The sequence below is a fragment of the Somniosus microcephalus genome, chromosome 6 (genome assembly GCF_052327205.1).
Source record: "Somniosus microcephalus isolate GS21.2 chromosome 6, FLI_Smic_1.0, whole genome shotgun sequence".
NCBI classification, from domain to species: Eukaryota; Metazoa; Chordata; class Chondrichthyes; order Squaliformes; family Somniosidae; genus Somniosus; species Somniosus microcephalus.
In genome coordinates this window covers 109505103-109525902 of record NC_140992.1, presented here as the reverse complement: position 1 = coordinate 109525902, position 20800 = coordinate 109505103, and the positions used below count along the sequence as shown (strand labels likewise).

Sequence of the window (20800 nt, the reverse complement as noted above, 5' to 3'; positions counted from 1 at the left end):
TCTGACCGGGTCTGACATGGATGGAATTTTGATCCACTCCAAACGTGGTCCATGGTGTTGAGAGCAGGGGCCAAGGAGAGACACATAACTATGGCCATTCCCTTGGCCCTAGTTTCCACACTGCCCAATGACCTGGACGCTGTGATCAACCCAGTGTACAGGTCTGCCAAGGCATGAAAGTAGGGATCAATGGAGACTCTGGGCCTGAGCCATGGCCAGGAAGACCCAGTAAATCAAGAACTGAATTACTTGGACTGGCCCTGGTATTTAAGATGAAAATTTGACTCGTTGACTGCAGCTCTGGGGGAAGAAGACCCACCACCAGCAGCCTTCCCTATCAACCTTCCAGCACTGCATTTCCAATCCTCTCCTTTGGGTCAATTGTGGCAAAGTTAGGCAGGGCTACCTCACACTGGAATACTCATATTCATTACTGGATACTCTGACAGGGTTAACCTCCATCCGTGGCAGGGCTATTCTTTTCCTCCTCAGTCATATGCCTTCCTGCTGGTATACCCAACCTTGTATGCACTTGTTATACTTTGGACAGTGGTTGACTTCCAATGTTTGTCTCTCTGTTGAACTGTCACATGACAGAGTGATACATTTCAGACTTTTGCCTGTGTGACTAAACTTCTAAAACGTTTGACTTCCACCCTTAACAGCTAGGCTTAGAAGACCTACTTTGTACTTTCTCTCTTTAACTTATTGAATCCTTCTCAGATTTTTCTACAGTTCTGGTTTGGGTGTCAAAAAGCACAATCTGTTATGAACGTAATTTGCACAAAATAAGAGCTATTTTCCCACCAGTTTCATTATCGGACTAATCAATGTGACCCATCCCTCTGCAAGGATTCATTTTAAGTGGCAAGCACTTTAAACAGGCATGTTAAGAACTTATAATGAGGAAATGTTAACAATTTGAGGCCAGACTTGCTCATTAGTTGGTAAAACTACTTCACTTTCTCAGCCTTAAATAATGGTAAGTCGGACAAGACCAGATAAAGTTGATTTCCCTTATCTTACTAAGTCAGCATAACCCGTCTGTTCTCTACTTGTAACCTTGACAAGTCTAGGTCTACCCAACTCCAGCCATTAACTGGAAACAGCTGCTGTTGTAAGAGTCCTTTGTTCTGTAAGTGTTTCTGAATTGCTTCATTGCACGTCTTTCTTTTCCCTGATATCTTCCTTCAACCGATCTTTTTGCAATTGAAGCAGTTTCAACGGGACTCACCTTACCAGCCAGCTGTCACTTTCGAGTATCAGCTTGGCTCAGTTGACACCATTTTCCTCTCTGAATCCGAAGATTGTGGGCTCAAGCCCCGCTCCAAACCTTGAGCTCAAAATCGGTGTTCATACTGCAGTGAGGGAGTGCTGCAGTACCAGACATGCTGTCCTTTGGATGAGGTGTTAGACCAAGTCCAGGTGGATTTTAAAGATTCCCATGGTACTATTTGAAGACGAGCATGGAGATCCCCCCTCGGTCAGAAGCTGATAAGTTTATCTAATTGCTGTGCACATATGGTTGCAACAATTATACTTTAAGGTAAATCAGTGTATGCAAAATATTTTGGGATATTTGAGAGATATGGTGGGTGTGGAGGAGAGGGCAGAACAGATTTTCCTGTTCCTGTATTTGACCATAATGGATCTTTTGGTCACAGTATATCTTCTCCCTACTCAATGTTACTCTATGTACTGTACCCAGGCATTCAGCTCAGGAGCAAGAACATTTTCCTTATGATTTATAAATGCAAATTGTTTCTTTACATACAAACAGAAGCTTATTTTATTTTTCTCTTGGCTATTTTGCTCTCCTTTGTCGCTGTAAGATAACACAATCTTCAGTACTCAACCTCACTTTGTGTTTCACCAGCAAGCAGAACTGTTTGCATAATGGAGCCTGTCAAACCAATATAGTGTGGGAAAACCACTCTCTTTAATAAATCTAAGCAGGTACATCAGGCCGTGACTGAATGTAATCGCGGAAAACATAATTGCTCAATGTCCTCACATTGTCTCTCATTTTGAAGGCTGTTTGTCAGTTGAATACTTTATTAATTTTGAAAATCTAACATGGTGATTTTCTGCCCACAGCGAGCGCTGGATAGAAACTCACACCTTCAGCACCAGGTAAGAAGTGTTCTTTTGTCTCCTTCACTCCTGTGTCGAGGGTTGCTGTTGTCTCATGGTACCCAAGCTCCGATGCGTCAGCTTTGATCTATTCTTTGAATCTAATTTTACCTTGTTGCTTGTGTATATTTATCTCTGCCTCAAAGGAACACTGCTCTCTGCTCAAGTGTATAGTGACACAGTGTGGCAAAATTTGCCGAGAGCTATAAAATTTGGCTCCCACCTTACAGAGATATCTGCCCTCAGCCACAAGCTCTTCCTCACTGCATTTCCACAACAGATTCACCATGCTGCAAGTCTTTACACAAGTCTCCATCCAGTCTGACCTCATTACCTCTCTTACCATTGACAGATCGCTTCTGTCATCTCAACTTCACTTGCCATCTATTCCATCAGCATGGGTGCCCTTTATACTCTCTCACCTTGGTCCTCAGAATCCCACCACGATCAGCCCCAACACCAGCAGCACCAGGCACACCAACAGCACCAACAACAACACCAACCTTCTCCGCAATCACCTGATGCTGCACAGGACACAGGGCATCAGCACCCGACCACATTGCTGCCTGGGAGGCCAGGGCTGGCCTCATCATGGCCAGATTTACTTCACTTGATGATGTACACCCTGGCTGCCACATGATGCACCAGGTTGGCACCATCTCACACCAGCACCATAAAGCATCCCTACAATGCCCAAGCCATTCTTCTCACACTCATGACCATTGCGGGGGGTAACCTTATGTCTCACCATTCACTGCAACTCACTAAGCCACTTCCAAAGATGCACACAAATCTGTCCAAGAATGCAAAGTGTTGAAAATAAAGATTTCAATGTTTGACACCACATTAACAGAAACTTTACATAAACATTGCATAAAACACCCAAGTGCCTACCCTTGTGTGTTGTTAGTTCGTATGATTGGATTAGTATGTGGGTGAGTTTGAGGGGTGGCTAGTGAGATGGGGATGTGATAATATAGATAGAGAGGGATGTGATAATATAGAGTTGGTATGAGTAAGGATGTGCAGGAGTAGGGTAGGGAAGGCAGAATGATGGGGATGCGATGAGAGGCACAGCAGGATGAGGTTGAGTGTGGCTTTGTACTAATGTTTTGTGATCTTCTGAGATCGTTGAAACATTTGTGGCACTGCACCCAGGTCCTTCTAATCACATCCCTGCTTGTATCCTCCTGTGCGATGTGCAACCAGGCTGTGTTGATCTCCTGGGGAGGTCTCTTCTGCCCATGGGAAGCGAAGAGGACCTCCCTGTGTGCTGTGACTCCCTCCATAAGCATACGGAGGGAGTCATGGGAGAGGCTGGGTGCAGCCCTGCACCTCTGTGCAGTGATTGTCAGTGTTTGCAGCACCTCAATGCTGTAGAACACTGACAGCACAAATATCAAAATAAAGTTGGCCATGGTCCCTTTAAGGAAACCGGCTGATGACGCGTCATCAAATGATGTCACCAGACCCACTTCCTCTAATTGGCCTGAAAAGTGCTAGGTGGGCTGAACAAGCCCCATCAAGGTAAATTCACTTCAGAGGCCGGGATGAAGCCAGCAGCGGGGTCGGGACCCGCCACTGACATCGCCCACCACAGACCCGCCGAGGTCAGCAAAATTGTAGCCTATGATTACTATTACCCAGATGATCTCCCACTGAAACATACTCCACTTGCCCTACTTCATTCCCTAGAGCTAGGTCCAGCACTGCTTCCTTCCTCATTGGGCTAGAAACATACTGATTAAGAAAGTTCTCCTCTACACATTTTAAGAATTCTTCACCCTTCTTGCCCTTTACTCTGCTTTTTCCTCCAGTCTATAATAGGGTAATTGAAGTCCCCAAATATTACTGCTCTATTATTGTTACATTTCCCTGAAATTTTCCTACAGAGTTGGTCCTATACCTCCTTCTCTAGGGATTACCACCTTTGAGGTCCTGTTTTTTAATCTTTTTCTAGCTCCTGAAACTCTGCCTGTAGGACCTGAACTCTTTCCTTTCCTATGTCTTTGGTTCCAACATGGTCTATGACTTCTGGCTGTTCTTCTGCACCCCCCCCCCCCACAGAATGCCCTGCACCTGTTTAGTGATATCCTTTACCCTGGACAGTTCAACCAGGCAGTCATCTTATGACTGTTTGTGGGATCTTACTGTGCACAAAATGGCAGCCATACAAGGAAAATGAAACCCCACTGACATCTCTGAGGCAGAATGTGGCTCAGTTGTACAGGCACCTTTAATATAACAAAAAGCATCTGCTCTTCCTTGTTTCTCTGTACCAAGTTTTACAATTACTGGTTCAAGGCAGATGGGGAAATAAATATATGACTGGAATTTCTGTAGGGGGTTCTGCGGCGGGGGGGATCAGCGGAACACCCAGAGAAACGGTGTAAGAAGCTGCAAGAACCCGTGGACATCCTGCAGTGTGGTATTCACCTGCACTGATGTGAAGAAGCTATAGTCCAGTGACATCATCAATAACGTGTGTTGCCCACAACAAGTCGGAAATAAGTCACGTATAGACAGACTGGACTGCTAGTCATGGCATTGTGGGGTGAAATTTGTCTTGAGTGAAAGTGCAAAACAGGCGATATTGAATCAAGCAGAGTGTAAAATAGCCTGCCGATTCACTATTGCCCCTTTTGTGCTACTGCCTAACAATGTTGCCTGTAAGCTGCACTTTGTTCTGCGCGGTCTGTTTCTTTTTAGTACGCAGTTCCTTTAACTTTCCCCGCATGCGCGCTATTTACAATGGAGAAGCCGGTGAGCGGCCTGCGTGGGACCTTTCCCTTACTGCGGCCTCGCAGCTTAGAGGGAACATTACGGCCTAAGATGGATTTCATCCCCTGTGTCTCTGATCCTCACTTAAAGAAAACCCAATGAATGTATCTGATCGATTCCCACTCATTAACCAATTACAATTGCCCATTACAGTGCTCCAGAAATGAGAGAAAAAATAATATAGGATTTTTGTAACTGTGAGAGCAAGCATTTTTTTTATTTCTACTAGCAGATCTCCCATGGGGTTGCTGATAAGTCACCTGGGGTGGTGAAGCACAGTTGTGATGTTTAGCTGCAAAGGTGGAGTTATGATTCGCCTGGCCTGGCCCTTTAAGATGACCAAATAAGTAAATCCAGAGCGGTATAACAGCATATATAGTCCTTAGACCAATTAGTGGGCAGTTGTACATTTCTGCCATTGGATCAGAACAATCCATCAAGAAGTGGCTAGCTTTGTTACTATCTTTTAAGTGTCACAAAGTGTGACAGATGTGCCCTAGGTCCATGAGGGGTGAATTCCGGTAAGGGTTCTCCCACTCATCTGCTGTAACTTTGACAGAAGAGCCATAGAAACCCCTGTAAAATGGGGTGTACAGCTCACCCTGCAGTGCCCTGGCCAAATGGTTCAGCCGTTTGCAATCAATGCAACGCCATTTGGATGTTGAAATTCTGAACAATGAGACATGCAGACTAAGGATATCTTGAATGGTACGATAGCAAAATACTGCAGATGATGGAAATCTGAAATAACAACAGAAAATGCTGGAAAAACTCAGCAGGCCAGGCAACATCCGTGGAGAGAAATTAAAGTCAACGTTTCGGGTCAAAACCCTTTATCAAGACTAAAGAGGCACAGGGAATGAAATAGATTAAGAGGCCGGGCTGGGAGAGAACAAAAGAGAAGAGACATTAAGAGGTATTCAAAATGAGACGAGATGGTGATAGGACTAGTGGAGACAAAAGACAGCTTTAGATTAGGTGTGAAATGCGCTGGCAGAATGGGAGACAGCTGCCATGTGGGAGAGAGAAAAAAAAGGAAAGGGTGGAGGGAGGGAAAAACCAAAACAAAGGAGTGGATAAAAAATATAAGTAAAAATGTGCCTTTTCGTGGGATACGTGGAACACTCTTTGTTCCAGTCCTACTCGGGTCCCCTCCCTCACCCCTTTTTCTGAAACATTGTTAACTGTATCGGTGCCGTTTCCTGCTCTCGCCCTGAACTAGACAATTTCATTCACTTTGCCTCCAATTTCCACCGTTCCCTCACCTTCACATGGTCCACCTCTGACTCTTCCCTTCCCTTCCTCGACTTCTCTGTCTCCATCTCTGGGGATAGGTTATTGACCAATATTCACTACAAGCCCACTGACTCCCACAGCTACCTGGACTACACTTCCTCCCACCCCGCCTCCTGTAAGGACTCTATTCCATTCTCCCAGTTTCTCCGTCTCCGCCGCATCTGCTCCGACGATGCCACCTTCCACACCAGTGCTTCTGACATGTCTTCCTTTTTCCTCAACCGAGGATTCCACTCTACCGTGGTTGACACGGCCCTCGACCGTGTCTGTTCTATCTCCCGCACTTCTGCCCTCACCCCTTCCCCTCCCTCCCGGAACCATGATAGGGTTCCCCTTGTCCTCACCTTTCACCCCACCAGCCTCCACATTCAACGGATCATCCTCCACCATTTCCGCCACCTCCAACGTGATCCCACCACCAAACGCATCTTCCCCTCCCCTCCCCTTTCAGCATTCCGTAGGGACTGCTCCCTCCGAGACACCCTAGTCCACTCCTCTATCACCCCCAGCACCCCTTCCCCTTCGCCAGCACCTTCCCGTGCAAGTGCAGGAGATGTAACACCTGCCCTTATACCTCCCCCCCCTTCCCACTGTCCAGGGCCCCAAACACCCCTTCCAGGTGAAACAGCGATTTACTTGTACTTCTTGCAATCTAGTATACTGTATTCGCTACTCACGATGCGGTCTCCTCTTCATTGGGGAGATCAAGCTTAGATTGGGTGACCGCTTTGCGGAACACCTCCGTTCAGTCTGTAAGGGTGACCCCGAGCTTCCGGTCGCCTGTCATTTTAATTCACCGCTCCATTCCCACTCGGACCTCACCGTCCTTGGCCTCTTGCATTGTTCCACGGAAGCTCAATGTAAACTCGAGGAACAGCACCTCATCTTCCGATTAGGCACTTTACAGCCTTCCGGACTCAATATCGAGTTCAACAATTTCAGATCATAACCTCGGCCCCTATTACATTTTTATTTATATTTTTTATCCACACCTTTGTTTTGGTTCCCCCCCCCCCCCCCCCCCCCCCGCTTTCCTTTTTTTCCCTCTCTCCCACATGGCAGCTGTCTCCCATTCTGCCAGCGCATTTCACACCTAATCTGGAGCTGTCTTTTGTCTCCACTAGCCCTATCAGCATCTCGTCTCATTTTGAATACCTCTTAATGTCTCTTCTCTTTTGTTCTCTCCCAGCCCGGCCTCTTAATCTATTTCATTCCCTGTACCTCTTTAGTCTTGATAAAGGGTTTTGACCCGAAACGTTGATTCTAATTTCTCTCCATGGATGTTGCCTGGCCTGCTGAGTTTTTCCAGCATTTTCTGTTGTTATTTCGGATATCTTGAATGTTTACTGTAGTCACCTCCATATGAATGTTGTCCTGATTTGAAGGACCTTAACAACATGAATTTACATGGAATGAGAAAATGCAATTTGGCCCAGCAATCTCATTACTTCCACAGACCATGTAGACTGTGCATATCCACTCTGTCATTGTCTCTGTCCAACCCAGGCTCCAGAGGAAAGGTTCTGCAAAAATAAATCAAAGAAAACTCCAGAATATCTATCTAATCTCACATCATTCATCCTTGGCTAGTTGCCTTTTGTGTCATAACATTTCCATAGTCCTAGCAGCTCAGGAAAGATAGATCATTTCCACCTGTACTTATCAATCATCTTAATTCACAACCACACATTTATCCAAGTCTTTGAGAGAGAAAGAAAGAACAAATGAACTAGTGCTTCATCACATTTTTTAGGACGTACCAAAGCATTTCATATACAATAAATGACTTTGAAGTGCTATACAGGCAAACACTGCTAAATTCTCACACGTCAAACAAACGCTCATCGCATTTAAAAAGAACTTGGATATGCACTTGAAGTGCTGTAACCTACAAGGCTACGAACCAAGAGCTGGAAAGTGGGATTTCTTTTTTTTTACTCATTTTATGGGATGTGGGCGTCGCTGGCAAGGCCAGCATTTATTGCCCATCCCTAATTGCCCTTGAGAAGGTGGTGGTGAGGCACCTTCTTGAACCACTGCAGTCCGTGTGGTGAAGGTACTCCCACAGTGATGTTAGGTAGGGAGTTCCAGGATTTTGACCCAGCGTCGATGAAGGATCGGCGATATACTTCTAAGTCAGGATGGTGTGTGACTTGGAGGGGAATTTGGAGGTGGTGGTGTTCCCATGTGCCTGCTGCCCTTGTCCTTCTAGGTGGAAGAGGTTGCGGGTTTGGGAGGTGCTGCCGAAGAAGCCTTGGCGAGTTGTTGCAGTGCATCTTGTAGATGGTACACACTGCAGCCACGGTACACCAGCGGTGGAGGGAGTGAATGTTTAAGGTGGTGGATGGGGTGCCAATCAAGTGGGCTGCTTTGTCCTGGATGGTGTCGAGCTTCTTCAGTGTTATTGGAGCTGCACTCATCCAGGCAAGTGGAGAGTATTCCATCACACTCCTTACTTGTGCCTTGTAGATGATGGAAAGGCTTTGAGATGGAAAGGATTAGGCTGAATAGCTCTTTTTCAGTTGGTACAGATACGATGGGTTGAATCTGTGCCGTAAATTTCTATGATTCTATCAAGATCTCTCAAACAGTAATGAGATGAATGAGCAGTAAATCTGGTTTTGGTGCTATTGGTTGAGAGAGGACACCAGGTGAACTGCCGGTCTTTGACAAACAGTGCCAAGGGACTTTTAATGGCCACCTGAAAAGTTAGACAGGACACTTGGATTAACATCTTGGATGACACTGCCTTGGTTCAAGTGTGTTCCAGATACTTCTTTACATGCCCATTGCAAAAGTATGTGCTTTTAGATATGTCCTCACTCCCCATGGACCAAAATGTGGTCTTATGTGAAAAGTATTCTGAGATAGCAGTCTGCAGGGCAAACAGTAAATCCTATCAATTAAGGTATGTGTTGAAAATGGTTTGGGATCTCATTATACATCTCTGACTGATGGCAAACAATGCTCTGACAGACCATTTTATATACATATATACAAAATAATAAATGCATCAAAACTCTAATAAATCTCTTTGTATTCATAATGCAAAGCTTCTGCTTGAAATTGGAGTGTTCCTGTAATCCTAGGTTGTTAGCTGCCTAGCAACAGTTAGGGGCAACAGAGATGGGGCATTGTACCTGCTCTTTGCTTTGAAGGAAGATAACATAAAGGTAACATTCTCAATTGCACAAATCTGCCAACCAAAACAGTGTTTAAAGACACAGAAACTACCTGATGTACAATTTGTTCCGATAAAACAGCATTGCTGAGAAAGTGGATGATCACATTCACCCCAGTGAGCTGACCAACATCAACTGGGATACTTGTTAATAAATCCACCTTGTCAGTGTCAGGGAAGCTCTTTTGAAGTAACATTAATGGTTATATCCCCTGATACAAAGAAACCTAGAAATTGGGTTGAGGCGCCAAAGTGGCGCCAAGTTCGCCTGGGCGCTGATTTTTGCGCAGCGTTCGGAGCATTAACGAACGTCAGAAATTCAGTTTCAGCACCCCTAGAGGGAGATGGGGCGAGGCTCGAGGCGTTCCGCGTCCCTCTTACGGCGCTGAAACTGAATATCGCAGCACAACGTGCCGCAGCGCCACACGCTGCGGCACGGCACGCTGCGGTACTGCAGGCCTTCCTCCCATTGTTAAGGGGGCGGGGCCTGCAACAGCGCGATCCCCGATCGCGAGTGCCGGCAAAAGAGCCCGGCACTGAGGAGAAGTGCCAGGCTCTCGGGAAACAGCCGGCAATGCCGCGGGGGGGTGGTCAGGAGGCCGGGGACAGAGGTGCTGGCAGGCGGCCGCCGAAAAAGGCGGCCGCCCCGCACCTCCACCTTAACTTGCGCCACTGCCGGCACAGCAAGGCCCCGTGAACCGGGCGTGGGTAGCGAACGGCGCTACAGCAGCGTTCGCTACCAAATATTGCGATCGGGGCGCTAATGGGGTGCTGCGCACACCGATGACGTCATCGGTGGCGGTGCAGCGCAACAGGCTAATGCCACCATTAGCGCCCCCGCTGAATATCGCGGGAGGCGTGGCCAGTGGCGCTACAGCCACTGACTGCCCTCTCTAGGCGCTAATAGGTGGCGCTACATATCCAATTTCTCCCCCACAGTCTCCATAACACAGGAAAGGCATTTTAAACTTGGCACAATGCTACCATAGTGTTAATTTGCATAAAGAATTATTAAAACGTGGCGGGACTTCCACTTTGGGAAAATAGTCATGCAACTTCAGTGGGACGGAGGTTCCGTCCGCTCGTGATTTTCTGGGGTTAGGTAATTTAAACAAATTTGGCAGGTTTGGGGCAGGGTTCCTGCCTCCAGAGACGAGCCTGCCTAGTGGCGGGTGATAGCCTCAACAGAGCATGTCAAGGTTAATTTATAATCACATAGCCTCGAGCTACTTGATTACATTTGGTGAGAGCTGCTTCACATTAACCTGAAACTGTATAAGAGCTCCAGCCAATCACTTGGGTGGCCTGTACACAGACATCTGAAAAAGGCATTGATGCTTCTATTCCTGGAACAGCTTGCTCTAAAATTGTTGTGGAGCCAACATATTGACAGCACCGAAAGATTGTGGGGCATTTGGTGTACGACCTGTTGTAACACTGATTGTTGAAATGTGGTTGGTTTGGGGCCCATCTGAATCTTTTTATATCCTTTGTCTCTGTAATTTCACATGCGTACTCTGATGCCTTGTGTATCCTTAAACATAATTGAAAGTAGTTTTTTTGATTCAGTCATGGGATCTGGGCACCGCTGGCAAGGCTAGCATTTATTGACCATCCCTAATTGTCCTTGAGAAGGTGATGGTAAGCCACCTTCTTGAACTGCTGCAGTCCCTGTGGTGAAGGTACTCCCACAGTGTTGTTAGGGAGTGAGTTCCAGGATTTTGACCCAGTGACGATGAAGGGAACGGTGATACATTTCCAATTCAGGTTGGTGTGTGACTTGGAGGGGAACTTGGAGATGCTGGTTTCCTACATCAGAATAGCGACTACGCTTCAAAAGTATTTCAATGGCTGTAAAGCGCTTTGGAACGTCAGGAGGTTGCGATATAAATGCAGTCTTTCAATTTGTGATTAAATAATTTTAGCTGAACATAGTCCTGCCTGTCTTGTTACAATACATCATCTCATCCAGACTTTACTAGAGCAATGAGAAGCAAACTACTGCAGATGTTGGAAATTTGAACTAAAAACGGAACATGCCGGAAACACTCAGCTGGTCAGTCAGCAGCTGCGGAGAGAACAGACAAATTTACATTTAGGGAGTTAGCCTTCCTTCAGAACTCAAACTCAGTGCTACCGGCATCTTCTGTTGTTAACTAGATCTACCTTGCCCTTAGGCCTGCTTGAGCTGATGTGGTTTGTCACAAACTACATTGTACGTTTACAGCATTTAAATCCAGGGGCCAGGGCCATGTGTCACGTGTGGCTCCACAGACAGTAATCACATTTACCTTGTACACGGCCAACTTCCAACAGCGTAAGCTGCACACAGGCCGAGAAGACAACGGTAGTGAATGATAAAAATACCAGTGAAAATACCAGGCAAGGGGGCAGTAAAAAGTCCTTTCGTGGTTATAGTGGGCAACATTTGTGTTATCCTGTCACCTGAGATTTCTACTAGATTTGAAAACTACGCATTGCCAGAATGGATTGCTGAGTAATGCTTACGCAAGTGTTATAACTGAGTTATTAAATCAGAAATGTAACACCAGACATGGCAAAAAGATAATTTATCAAATAATTACTAAAAGCTTAATTCACTTCTGTTGAATGTCTTCTTGCAGACACAGCTGGAGAGCATGGGTTCATCCACCACAATCTCTGGGCTACAAGAACATTTTATCTCATTAGAGGAGAGGGAAGTATGGGTACTAGCTTCAAGGCAGCACCGAGTTTATTGTCTCCAGGTGAATTTCTGTTCAGTGCCCACGGGACCTGGTGCTTTAGCTGATCCTGGGTTTCCCACATTTAGTTTTTTGGAGCAGGGTTAAGGCAAACTGGAACTTGTCCACAACACAGCTTCAACATTTTTAATTTGTTAAGATGGAAACAACTTGTCTTCAGCAGGACCCACCTGACACAAACGTACCACTCTGGGCTGGGCCTCTGCACTTAACTTCACTCCTGATAGGAGATGTTGCTCTGGCTCTGATGTGCTCAACTCCTGCTGGGGGAAGAATTCTAACCAACGGAAAGCAACCCTGAGAGAGCCACAGACTAATTCCTGCTTATGTTAGGATCTTCCGACCACGCAGCATTGAAAAACTCTCAGGGCTAGATTTTCAGTATAGACAGTTTTGGGGCGCTAACCTTAGCGCCCGCCCGAAGTTAGCGCCCGCCCCAAAGTAGCGCCCCGTTGCCGGAAATTCAGTGGCTTCGCCCTAAGAGAGTGGTGGAGCGCTACAAGAGGCGTTCCACTCCTACCTTTAGGCGCTAAGCCGGCGGTCCAGAGGGATAGCGCCCAGGCGGGGCGCAGCACGGGTGCGGTCATTTTTGCACTGATAGCAGACCCCGTGGTGCCGACCAGCTCTTAAAGGGGGAAGGGACGAATTGGTCTGCTGCCACGCCCTGCACACTGCAGCCTTGCAAAGAGGCCTCAACACTGCTGCTCAGCCCCAGGGAGTCATGGCAACGCCAGAGAAGGCCCGTCAGCGTGCCCTGCGCTTCTCAGAGGGTGATCTGGACATAATGGTCACAGCTCTGGAGGTGAGGCGCAAGATCTTGTTCCCAGAGAGTGGGAGGAATCCAACCCACCATGACTACACCAAAGCCTGGAAGCAGATCGCCCAGAGGGTCACGTTCACCGGCGAGGCCCCCAGGACCCACAAACAATGCCGTAAGAAATACAACGATCTGACCAGGATTGTGAAGGTGAGTAGCCTTTCCAGTCTCCTCCTCATTCTTGCATGTACACCTGACATGATGGGTAAAGGGACCTGAAAGTCCTATTGGCCAGCCCTCAGCCAGCAGCATTGGGACAGTCATGAGCATCAAATGGCCATTTGGCACTCTACACTTTGGCCAAGCTATTCCACCATGGGAGGCAGTGCACAGTACATCAGGGCTTCACTCTGTCCAAGCTATTCCACCATGGGAGGCAGTGCACACTACATCAGGGCTTCACTCTGTCCAAGCTATTCCACCATGGGAGGCAGTGCACACTACATCAGGGCTTCACTCTGTCCAAGCTATTCCACCATGGGAGGCAGTGCACACTACATCAGGGCTTCACTCTGTCCAAGCTATTCCACCATGGGAGGCAGTGCACACTACATCAGGGCTTCACTGCGCACTTACAGCCCGTCCTTTCTCTTGCAGGCTAAAGTAGCGTTTAATCGCCAGGCCCGTGCCAGGGGTGGCCGCGCCAAGCTGCAGAAGCTCACTCGGCTGGAGGAGCGCGTGTGTGTGCTCATGGGAGCCCGTGTGATTGTCCCCACAGCGTGCGGTGTATCCGACCCTCCACTGCCCGGCAATGGTAAGGACCTCGCCTTTTGGCCCTCTCGCGTCGCACTGGCCCATCCGAGCTACCTCCTTTGCCACTGTCCCACCAATGCGCTGAATCCCACCAGTCCTAACTCCCTCGCTGACGCCGTCTCCTCACTCTGAAGCTACTCTTGTGCATTCCTGCTTTCAGCTGGTGACGACCAGGACCCTGAAGCTGCCAGTGACAGCACCTCCGACCAGGAGGAGGAGGAGGAGCAAGCCGGACCTTCGGGGAACAGTCACGTCCCGCAGGAGAGGAGGAAATGCTTGACACCTCCTCACTGGACGAGTGCCTGGAGGAACTGTCGCAGGGCAATGCAGCTTCTGGGACCAGTGGCGTCCAGCCACCCAGCAGCCGTGCGCGTGGCCCGCGGCCTTCCCCCCCAAAGGGGGGAAGGATCAGAGGGGAGTGCTGCTGCTCGGCACACTCGCCGTCACCAACGCGGCAAGGGTCCCCTAGTTCGGCCCCCTCCTCCCCAGCGGGAGAGTCGCGACTCCAGTCCGGACACCTTCACTTCGGAGGAGGTGCGGAAGCTGGATAAGATGGCCGACGACTCGGACCGGCGCCACACGGAGCTCATGAGCGTGGTGGGGCGCATGCCTGAGGCCATCGAGTCGCTGGCGACCAGTGTGCGTGAGTTCGGGGCAGCAACTGCCGCGAGTGGCCGCATGCTGACTGATGCCGTCAAGACCCTGGCGGATGTGATGCGCGCGCACACCAGGACCACAGGGCCACTCACTGCTGCCACACGCGCTGTCTCAGGCAGGCATCGCCAGGGCAGGCGCCGCGCTGGACCATCCCAGCAAGCCGCCCGTCGGCTGATTGCTGCGGATCCTGCAGTGCGGGCCCGGCCGAGTGTCACCGCGCCACAGCACCAGCCAGCGCATCCCAGACGCCAGCTGGCCCACATTGCGCCATCCGTCGCCGCCATTCCCCCTCTGGGGCGTCAACGGCAAGCGGCTGCAGCTGATGGTGGCCAGGCTCAGGTGCGCCACTCAGCAGACGGCCCCTCGAGGCCCAAACGCCGTGTAGGCCGCCCCCCAGCGGCATCTGGCGGAAGGGCATCTGAGCCTCAGGCGCCTTCCCCCAGCCTCGCAGCAGCCACTGGGCAGAGCTTGCGAAGGAGCAGCAGGCAGGGCAGGGGAGGCAAAATGCTGGCCAAGGTCTCGCCCTCGCGGGCCACTCAGTAGAGGGTGTGGGCAGCTTTCCTTTAATATGGCGGTGGCCATCTTTATTTTGCCCATGGTTGTGCTTTTGGAGGGCTTATTTTTTGCGTTAGGCCGACGTTGAGGCCCGGTTTGAATAAAGGTGGAGTGGCTCCTCCACAGTTTGTGGGAGTGAGTCGTTTGTTGGGCTTTTTGTGGGGCCCGTTTATTGTTTTTGGGGATTCATGTGGGAAGGGCTTTTCATTTTTGTGCAATAAAAAATTATCTTTATTCATGCAGTCTCCATGGTTGTTCTTCTTAGTGTTTGTTGGCTTCGCCGGCTGAGGGCTTGCGGAGCGGCTGCATTCATCTTCCCTCATGGCCCCTGGCCATTCCCTGACAGGGGGCTTAGAAGTACCGTGTAATAAGGTGGCGTCGTGCGGCCCTTGGCCCTGGTCGCTCCCTCCTGGGAACGTACTCCTGCTCCTCCTCCTCCTCCTCATGCTCCTCCTGCTCCTCCTCCTGAGGTGCTGGTCCAACGTCAGGTGGCAGTGCCTGAGTCCTGCGGATAGCCAGGTTGTGTAGCATGCAGCAAACCACCACAAATTGGGAGACCCGGTCCGGCGAATACTGGAGAGCTCCTCCGGAGCGATCAAGGCAGCGGAACCACTGCTTGAGGACCCCAATAGTTAGCTCGATGATGTTGCGGGTGGTTTGATGGCTCTCGTTGTAGGCCTCTTCAGCAGCGGTCCTGGGCGCGCGGAGCGGGGTCATGAGCCAGGTGCACAAAGGATAGCCTTTGTCCCCGATGAGCCATCCTCTTGGGGAAGGCTGTGCCTGGAACATGTCATGCACAGTACTCTGCCACAGGATAAAGGCATCGTGGCTGCTGCCTGGGAAGCTGGCATTGACTGCCATGATGTGCTGCTTGTGGTCACATACCAGCTGCACATTCAGAGAATGGTAGCCCTTCCTGTTGCGATACTGCTCGCCATGCTCCAGAGGGGCCCGCAAAGCCACATGCGTACAGTCAATGGCGCCCTGCACCAAGGGGAATTCCCCGAGTCTGGCAAATCCCAATGCGCGCTGATGCTGGCTCTCGAGGGCCATGGGGAAGGAGATGAATTGGCTTCTCCTTCTGAACAGTGCTTCGGTCACGTGGCGGATGCAGCGATGCGCGCCATACTGGGAGATGTTTGCTATGTCCCCAGCAGCGTATTGGAAGGAGCCGGTGGCATAGAAGTTCAATGCCACCGTCACCTTCACTTCCACCGACAGAGACGTCCTGCACCTGAGCTTTGGCCGCAGATCTCGGCGAAGCAGGTGGCAGATCTCTGCAATCACCTCCTTTCGGAATCGGAGCCTTCTAACACATCGCGCGGCACTCATGTTTAGGTAGGAGCGCTGCTGGCGGTATAGCCTGACTGGGTAAGGCCTACGTGGCCGACGCCTGTAGCCCCCTCTGCCTCTAGCCAGGGCTGCCCCTCTCACAATGCGTCTGCGAGCCCTACGGACATGGCGCTGCAGCTGCGCGTTGGCACCCCATGCAGCCCCCATCAAATCCTGGCAAACAGTCTAATTTCCAAATGGCCACTTGCAGCGCTATTGCCTGAGTCCAAAAATACCTGCCTCTTGCTGCTTGAAACCAGTTAGCTATCCTCCTTGTTGTGTCTCCAGAAATGCGTTGCACAAGACTGTTTTCTGAAAAAAGGATGGCCTTTATACTGGAGAGGACGTTCCCTTTAATTAGCGCCCCCCGGGGCCCGCGCTGGTTGTGTTGCGTTCCTTTTTCCAAACGCTCCGGCCGCACAATGGGGCGGTCCGACTGAAGTTTGCAATCGGGGCGGCCAAAGGGCGTTGCACGAGGATGTGACGTCATTTTCTGCGCGCGCATCCGGGCGGGCGCTAAACTTTGCGCCGGCGCTAACGGGCAACTTAATTTGGGGCGGGGCGCAAACTGCGCTGCGCCCGGGCGCTACACACATAGCGCCCGGAAATCACTTCTCTTAAGGCGCTAACTGCTGGCGCAAGCGACTGAAAATCTAGCCCTCAGTGTCTTTATTTTAAATTTGCTTGAGCATTTGTACATTTTTGTTGCTTTGTTTTTATTCTCCAGGTCAGGTAAATTTTACCAGAGGCCTGGATTCTGCTGCTTAGCAATGGCCACCATCACTTCCAATCAGAGACTTTGCAAAATGGGGCAGCGAGACGCTCTGATCGCCATGCTCAGCAGGCGGGATAGAAAGAAGTGGTATCTTACTGAGAATATTAGGCTGCATATTTAATAGAACAAAGTAAATCAGGCAATTGCAGACACAGTGGAAGAATAGAAGAGTGGCTAGGATAGTGCTGGGTCTTAAATCATAGAATCATACAGCACAGAAGCAGGCCATTCGACCCATCGTGCCTGTGCTGGCTCTTTGAAAAAGCTATCCAATTAGTCCCACTCCCCCTGCCCTTTCCCCATAGTCCTGAAAATTTATAAACAGCTATTGTCTTCAGGAAAAACTTGAAAGAAAAAAAATTGCAGGGCTATGGGGAAAGAGCGGGGGAGTGGGACTAACTGGATTGCTCTTCGAAAGAGCCGGCGCAGACTTGATGGGCCGAATGGCCTCCTTCTGTGCTGTACTATTCTATGATTCTATGAAACACATGGAGCACTGATGTAAGCTGCTTTGAAATGTATTGTGGTGATGTCATCGTGGTGTTGTCATGGTGGTGTGGTCATTGTGGCGATGTGATGGGGTGATGTAATGGTTCTTCTCACTACCCAAATGAAAGTTTACTAGACTATCCTTTTAATGCTTATACCTGAAGGTCAGTTGTCCAACCAACCCTGCTAATTAGAAAAAAGAACATGAAGAGAACAGAAAATAAAACAATTAAAAGGGATAGGTCTAAAAAAAAAAGTGAAAAGAGAGGGAGGGAGAATTTGAAAGATGAAAATAAACAGGTTTGAAGAGATAACAAGAGTAATGCTAGTGCCTGTGCTAGTTGTCTGCTGATATATTAATAAATCCCTAATAAAAACAACTTGCATTTATATAGCATCTTTATTGTAGGTAAATGTGTCAGAGGTGTAATCAGACAAAAATTGACATGGAGACAAAGGAGGAGATATTAGGAGGGGTGAAATAGGTAGGTTTTAAGGCCTTAATGGAGGAGGGAGAGGCAGAGAGGTTTAGGGAGGGAATTCCAGAGCTTACAGTCTGGATGGCTGATGGCACGGCCACCATTGGAGGGGTGAAGGGAGTGGGGGTTGTGTAAGAGGCCCGCATTGGAGGACACTGAGTTCTTAGAGGGATGTAGTGCTGGGGGAGAGTAGAGAGATGGGGAGGGTGAGGGCATGAGGCCATGAAAGGTTTTAAACCCAAGATGAGAATTTTAAATGAGAGACATTGGGGGACTGTTACACACAAGACAGCGTCAAATGGTTTGAATATGTTTGCAGTTCAGTTGTGATTAGCAAGGTACTTGAACAGAGAGATGTAAAACAGCTAAAATGAGAAAATATATTGACAACCTTACCATAACCTCCCCTCACATATTGTAGCAGAATCTTTGAGGATATTTACAAACCGTGAAGATGATAGAACTAGGAGTCATTCAGAACCAAAAAAATTTAACATTCAGCCGTGAAAAATTTAAATCTGGCTGACGTTCTATGAAATTTCCTTTGTGGGTTTCGAGAACTATACGTGCGAGATAAGATCCTTTACAAAATGGGGTGACTCTTGGTCAATCCGAAAACAAAACTGAATAGCAGGCCTATCTCTTTCTTACGTTCCCAGTATTCTCTATTGGATCTGATGTCCACTGATAACCATTCCCCACCCCAGTTAAAAACAGAATTAAAAAGGAAAGGATGAAAAAGGTTAAAGATTAAACGTGCTGCTGATCTGTAGATGGATGAATTTAAACAATGAGCAGCATGAGAAGCAGATTTGAGTGTTATGAGTATTTCTTTCCTGCCCTCTCTAAGCAGAATGGTATGAACAGCTGCATTACAGACAGAGGCCTGCTAGCATGCTCGATCCATTCACCAGATTTCTTTGATCACATGCTCGTGTTTGTAGTTTAGATGCCTCATTTGAACACATTTGCCTATTTATTCTGCACAGATATGTATTGAGCCAACACAAACATGTGCAGTTCCAACCACTAAATTAATTAAAACATTATTCTACAGGAATTTCTGAATGCAGTGAAAGAGTCTTGTGTACTATATACAGGAGTTGGGTTGCCAACCCTCCAGGATCGCCCTGGAGTCTCCAGGATTTGAAGATTAATTTCCAGGACCCTGCTGTGAGCAACCCGGTGTAATGATCAATAACATGTCATTCTATAGTGGACACTAGGTGGAGCCGTAGAGCTGTGTAGAGCTGTATATAGCTGTATGTATATAAGACTACACTACCCAGCTGTATGTATATTAAGACTACATTACCCATGAGGCACTAGGCTACCCACAAGGCAGCAGTCAAGATGGATGCCACTACAGATACTGTACCTAGTCCACATGTGCTCAATAAAGTGTCTAGCAAAAGCTAGCTGTGTTCATAATAAGAATGTTTATTTATTAATGAACATAAGACCCGGGAGAAAACTCATAGGGGCATAGAGAAAAAAAAAAGGTGTGTTCTTTTTTTCATTTCCTTGAAGACTTTTGTTTACTAGTTCTAAAAATATTGGAGATGAGGATAAATGGTTGTTGACTGGGCGGGAGACGGGTGGTCAGGTGATGAAACCACCAGGAATATGTCTAACCAGAGTTGGCAACCCTATACATGAGTGCTACAGCTGTCCAATACAGCCATTTACAAATAGGATAGCACATAAGTTAGAATGTGAGACAAGTCACAAACATGTCAAGGAGTTCAAATAACACTAAACACTGAGTTTGAAAGTGAATTGGAAAACATTCAAGAAATGGCTTGACTAGTTGTGAATTTTAACTCCTGTTCCACAACTGTTATATTCAATGGCTAAAACCTGGCTATTATGAAAATGTTTTTTAAAAAACATTATTGCGCTTTTATTCACACAAATTATCACCTCAGCCCTGAATAATCAAACAGGAGTGACCTTTTAGTCAAGTGCATCGATGTTTTAAACTCAACCATCCCTGTGACCAAGTCACTTTCTCCAGCAATCACACTTTAAAATTCTGCCAGAAGCTTGAGCAAAGCGCACAGGGGAGGGAGGGGTTTGTCAAGAACCAACAAGTTTAACATTTTAATTATGTACTCGCCACAGATTTTCCAGCACTCAATAAATCACAGTAGTGACATTGCAGAAATTAATTCTTTTGTGTGAATGTTGTTGAACACTGAGGACCCAACGGGGAAAGGTACAAGTTCAAATTTGGTATATTTTTGCAATTTGTTTTTATTTATTTATCTGTAATGCTGGTAAATTGCATGCCTACTGTCAGCTGATGAATATAATGGCCCAGATTCTGCGGTGGTATTGGCAGCGAAACTGTCAGCATTCGCTGTCATTACCCTCTGAAAGTGACAGCAACTTCTGGAGTCAGTGTATGCGCAGATAAAAGCGGAAATTCGGCAGTTGGTGTCATTCATTCCCTGCTCCTCCACAGGTTGTGCTGTGGAGCTCCACGGAGCCGGCAATCAATTTCAAATCACAGTTCCTGGCGAAAACTTCCCCTATTATGTTGGAATATTACTGTTAACCACCCCAAACCCCCACCCCCGAAATCATTAAGTCTTGTTGAAAGAGGTGTAACTGGGTTGTTTAATGACGTATTGACTGCTGAACAACCGTTCTGGCCCTGAAAAACTAATTTTATATTTGTGGAATGTCAAATTTCTCCATTAATATGATAAGAATTACATGTTTTTAATATAATGTATTTTTAAAATTTGTATATATTTCAGCTTCTACCTTAATCCTATGTGTATGTCCCAATCTTTTTTTTGC

General features: G+C 47.9%; 1 protein-coding gene across 4 annotated transcripts in view; it reads left to right on the top strand.

Annotated features, from left to right (window-relative positions):
• Positions 1-20800, top strand: part of LOC147115980 (uncharacterized) — a 650930-nt gene that overhangs the window by 96311 nt on the left and 533819 nt on the right. For all 4 annotated transcript variants that reach the window (XM_085990662.1, XM_085990661.1, XM_085990665.1 and 1 more), the window contains exon 2: positions 2098-2133. In XM_085990662.1, the coding sequence (XP_085846788.1) occupies positions 2098-2133 (36 nt within the window). The remainder of the gene's footprint in view (positions 1-2097; positions 2134-20800) is intronic.